Here is a 6,010-nt window from a genome sequence, read left to right on the forward strand (position 1 = left end):
TGATAACACTGAACCATATTCAGCTGATTCGATCTGCAGCGATGGCTTGTCAGCTATCCGTGACTTAATACTACGTAATATTTAATACATGTACCTAAAGCGTTCTTTGTATTTATTTATAATATTATTATATTTAATATTTACTGTTTACATGTTCAGTTTAATTTAATATCAACTTGGAAGGTTTATTAATTTAGTTTTTTAGTTTAGAAGAATTGTTAAATGTTTTATTAAATTCATGAGCTGAACAGTTTTAGCAGGTATGAGCCAGATAGTTTACATTTCATGTCGGATACTTGTTTGTTTGTTTGTATCTGTGCTCTGCCCACCAAGGGTATCAAATCTCGATTTCTAGCATTGTAAGTCAGCAGACATTCCGCTGTGCCACTGAGGGGGGGGGGGGCTCGGATAATTAGATAAGAAAATCCCAGACATATATATTATTATAAATCGTGATTTATAATATACATTATGTATTATTATTAATAAAATAATATATATTTATTATAACATATGGTAGTATTATATAATTTTGTATATTGCATTTAGTATAATATATTGTATATAATTATATTTACAGTGCATTTTGCTTGCCCTTCCCCCAATGGCACAGCGGTATATCTGCAGACTTAGAATGTTGGAAACCGGGTATCGACACCGGTGGTGGGCAGCGTACAGATAGCCCACTGTGTAGCTTTGTGCTTATTTTTAAACAAACAAAAAGCATTTTGCTTACGAAAAACAATTAAACGTGTTACGTGATGCAGTTCGTGTCGTGAACTTATTAGTTCGTTTATTATTATTACTGTCATCCTATTCATTTTTTTTTTACTTTCTGTCCTTTAAGTACTATCATTGAATGTATCGAAGGATGTACGGCTGTTAGCTGCTTACCTCTCATCATTCATAAATATGGATAGGCTGTTCTGAGAAGTCTGTATTATGTTATTGTAGTAATACATTATTACCATTTACCAATAGATTTGCGTTTTTCATTCTTACATTAACAATGAAAAATGTCAGTTTCAAAGGTAGCGGTAACGGTAGCGCAGCTATATTTATAAATATATAGCGACAGTTGTAGCGCCGCTTTATTTTTCTTGCTGTAACGTTAGCGATAGTGGCGCTCCATTGAAAAGGTAGAGCGCACAGCTACGGTGATAACACTGAAACGTAATGATTAAACCTACATATCGAAGCATGTATGTGATAATATCAAAACGTAGTGATTAAACCCACATTTCTAAACATATATATGTGATAACACTAAACCTTAATTATCAAACATTCATATTGAAGCATGTATGTTATAACACCGAACCATAATGACCAAACCTACACATCTAAACATATATGTGATAACACTTAGCTTAATGATCAAACCTACATATCTAAACACGTACGTGATAACATTGAACCTTAATGGCCTCTTTAACTTTGACACAATTAGTAGTTTTTGCTGACATAAAACTTATTGATGTACCGACTGTATATATATATATATATAATTTATTCCAGTTTTATTACGGTCTCAATCATAAACACTGTACCCAAACACAAAAAAAGTATCTCAGTTCTATTTGGTAACATAATATATGCACTCAGAAATGATATTCTTGGTGAGGTTGTCTGACTGAGTTGTGACGATCTAGAATAGACCAACGGCGACTTTTAGTAGAACTAAAGGTCGTCCTTAAAGTTGGTGAGCGGTTATCGTGTAAACAAACTTCCTGGACTTGGTGTTCACCTCTAGTCCATCGATGGACGGAGTCCTTGTTTCCTTTCAATCTACAACAACTCATGGCTATCTTGAAGTACATCCGAAATCTAAATCCAGAAAAGCAATGAAGACAAAAGTTAAAATGTTATTTGTTAATCAAATTACGTTGTATAAAATTTCAAATTCGTGGAGATTTTTCTAGCTTTATAAATAATATTATAAGTAGGAGATAAATTTTACCAAAACGTAATTCAAATATTTATAAATATTATCTGTAAATTCTACCTTTAGAAAACAGGGTGCTAGGTTATTCATTCATAGTAGAATTGTTTTGTGGAGTCCAGATGAGAACACGAACACTAAATGGTAATGTTGTAATGGTAATGTGTATCAATTATACAACACTTAAAGTTTGACAACGTCTATCATCTTACTTGAACTTTGCAGAAACTGAAAGTGATTTATTTTTAATATAGATTTAATGTTCTAAATATTAAGACACAGCTAGTTAAAGTAAAGTAAGTATACCCTAAAGTCGCAACATTCATTCGACTGTAAAACTTTCTTAATGCGTATTCCCTACGCAAACAGTTTGTCGCGTGCTTCTTCATGTTTACAAGCTTTATGGATTACAACGTCTAAGAGATTTTGTTTGTATCTGTTTTGTGTTTCGGAATTTTCATGAAAAACTATACAAGGGGCTATCTGTGATAGCCGTCCCTAATTTTGAGCTGATAGACTAGAGGGAACAGCACCCACCTTCAACTCTCGGACAATTTTTATATGACTAAATAGAGGGATTTGACTGTCATAGTTAGTGCGCAGCGCATTCCAGTAGCAACAGAACGCGAACCCTGAATTCTCGGATTCGCAGTCTGTGCACGGTTACTGCAAGGCCATGCCCAATCCTTCTTTGTTTCTAAATGGTACATATTTTTTTATATGGTTATATCAACTAATGTATTTTGGCTCAACCAAAGACGCAGGAGTGATATTATCACATCCTTCTCAACCAAAGACGCAGTAAGGATATTAACACATGATCTCCTTCTCAACCAAAGACGCAGTAGTGATATCAACACATTATCTCCTTCTCAACCAAAGACGTAGTAGTGATATCAACACATGATCTCCTTCTCAACCAAAGACGAAGTCGTGATATCAACACATGATCTCCTTCTCAACCAAAGATGCAAGAGTGATATTAACACATCCTTCTCAACCAAAGACGCAGTAGTGGTATTAACACATGAACTCCTTCTCAACCAAAGTTGCAGGAGTGATATTAACACATCCTTCTCATCCAAAGACGCAGTAATAATATTAACACATCCTTCTCATCCAAAGACGCAGGAGTGATATTAACACATGATCTCCTTCTCAACCAAAGATGCAAGAGTGATATTAACACATCCTTCTCAAACAAAGACGCAGGAGTGATATCAAAACATGATCTACTTCTCAACCAAAGATGCAAGAGTGATATTAACACATCCTTCTCAAACAAAGACGCAGGAGTGATATTAAAACATGATCTCCTTCTCAACCAAAGATGCAAGAGTGGTATTAACACATCCTTCTCAACCAAAGACGCCTCGGTGACAGGTATCGGACGTAAAAAAAAATCTTAATTTATTCGATTTTAGTAAAGCTTTAAAAAAAATGCGGCATACGATGAGATATGACGATTAAACTTTACAGCTTCTAAATCCAACAGACATTGACAGAGTTATGACTGGTCACATCATCAGCAGACTCATAGTTCATGACAGTAGTCCTTGTTATAATAATAATCAACTGATCCACTACATGGACCTTGTTCTTCTTCACCCTTGCTGCATATGTTTTTCAGATCACATCCTAATAGATCTTCAGCAGATAGCTCCCAGCATCGTTGACCATGACTGGAACTTTGTTACTCTTCGCAATGTGCAAGGTTCAAAGATGTTCGACCTGCAACCATTGTGAATGCGATCACGATGGACTTTTTGATAGCCCATGTTACAACAAATTCATCTATCAAGCTCAAAGATACTGCGACGGCACTCAAAAAAAAAAAAAGTTTGGTACTGACAACAAAAGTAGTGTAGCTCTTGGGCATTGACTGTCACTTTGTAACGCCCCACGGCTGAAAAGTAGGGCGTTTTCGGTAACGGATTCGAACTCGCAACCAGCGGAGTACGAGCCAGAGTTCTAACCACCAGGCCATATCAGGCTTTCAAAATAGGAGATGATCGATTAATGTGTGAGGTGGTGCAGCTACTCCGAAACTCAGTGTTTCTTTGATTGCTCATAACTCCAGATTGAAATACGTTACCATCACATGGATACAGCAGATTCTGAAACTTACAACGATGTATGAATAAACTCCCAGAAACAATTATCGGAATTTCTTGTTTCTTACCCTACAACCCAAAAAAAGCATTACTTCGCTTACGGTTTAGGGGGAGATCCTGAGCTAAATATTCAACACATGTAAGCTAGGAAACATATCTGCATACCTTTTAATTGTGTAAAACTGTGATATGATGAAATTTATTTACTATATTATATGATTTAGCATGATTGTTTTCTATTTAAATATAACGTATGCTCAGCTTTAATAGTTAATTAACTAGAATATTATTTATTACGAATTATATTTCATAACATAAAAAATAATCTCCAAGATGGAATTCAACCTGATAGACAATTTTCATGCTACTTTCCAGAAAAGAAATATAAATAGCTGTCAGATCACAAGACACCATCCTCAAACGGCAGAAAATATACTAAAAATAAATTAGTAGCTGCGAGAAAGCGGAGCCTTATTAAGTCATTTTAATATCTGAGTTTTCTTGGTCCTACGGCTCTTTAGTGGCAAATTCTTGGCAGAAAATCTAAGGCGATATTTCTCTGGAGAATTTCATTATTAAATCAGACATTTACCAAGCTATAAAGCTTGAGGAATAAAGCATACCTTTAATAAAAAAATCTGATTTTTTTTTTGACTTAATTGATCCAAAAAAATCCAATTAGATAAATTTCCCGAAAGAAAATACGAAAAACTAATTTGGACTTATCTGATTCTGACATTATTTAATGAATTAAGAAATTCTTAATAGGAGTTTAATGACTCCAACAGATGCAGGTGTTTATTTCAATTTCTGGTAAAGAAAATGAATTAATAAAAAAAAAAACGATAAAAGCTCTATCAGATTAATAGTATCCGTTAATTTAATTGCTATTTAATGAACATTCTCTGTTTATGGCCTAATTCATGCTTAATGAGTTAGAACAATATTCCTTGTTTTTATATCGAACCTAGAACTTAGAATGGAGACAGATAAAGCAGTTTACTAAACTTTCGCTTGTCGGAAACTGGTGCTTAAAACACAAATAAAAATGGCTATTGAACTGTGTATTTATAAACCTTATTGGATTCTGTAACTTGATTAAACGTAAATATTTACTTCTAAGGAAATAACAAACATTATATTTGAAATTCTATGATAGATGCGAAGGTAAGAGAATCTTTGGATAAGTATCTCTCTGTTAACTTGTTTATTAAACTGTCACTAATTGTATTTATTATTTATACACCGGGTGTACACATAGTACATTCTTAGAAGAATATCGTTTCCGTATTTGGACAACAACATCATTGGAGGCCTTGTACTAATATTTTCTTTCGATTTAAGTACATTTTGTTATTTGTTTCCAGCAAAGGGAAAGGAAAATTAACCACCTTGTGCACTATTGATATAAAAGTTTTCTGTGAATTCTCAAGAAAGAAAACGGTAGGTTGAAGAATCTATATAATATCGCATCGTTCTTTTTTATCGGCAGTTCTACTCTAAGTAATATTGTTATCAATAAATCCATTTCACACACAACCACTTTTCCACACTGAATCAATCAGTAAGGCTGGCGATATAAATATACATGTATATGTATTTATCTATAATCTATCTGCATCCAATGACCCAGTAGTGAAGACTTTAGAATCATATATCGTGTCGAGTCATTTGCGTTTCATAACTCTTTATGTATCCACAGATGTTTATTTTACCTCACTTTGAATTATGATACCGTTTCTGCTCTGCTTGGCCAAAAACATAAGAAACTAAATTATTTATTTGTCCCTCAAGGAGTCTCACACTATTTGATGAGTAAACAAACTATAACATATATACCATTTGGCTATTACCCCACTAAATTTAAAAGCATTTAAGCAATATTGTGTGTTTATGTATATACACAGCGTGGTCACAAGTAAATAGACACCACCTTTTCAGAAAAAAATGAAAG

General features: G+C 33.9%; 1 protein-coding gene across 1 annotated transcript in view; it reads right to left on the bottom strand.

Annotated features, from left to right (window-relative positions):
- Positions 1 to 1,601: 1,601 nt before the first annotated feature.
- Positions 1,602 to 6,010, bottom strand: part of LOC106457634 (tachykinin-like peptides receptor 86C) — a 52,761-nt gene continuing 48,352 nt past the window's right edge. Inside the window, exon 5 of the mRNA XM_013917072.2 lies at positions 1,602 to 1,827. Within this exon, the coding sequence (XP_013772526.2) occupies positions 1,602 to 1,827 (226 nt within the window). The remainder of the gene's footprint in view (positions 1,828 to 6,010) is intronic.

Source organism: Limulus polyphemus, unplaced genomic scaffold (assembly GCF_000517525.1).
Source record: "Limulus polyphemus unplaced genomic scaffold, Limulus_polyphemus-2.1.2 Scaffold18, whole genome shotgun sequence".
Lineage (NCBI taxonomy): Eukaryota > Metazoa > Arthropoda > Merostomata > Xiphosura > Limulidae > Limulus > Limulus polyphemus.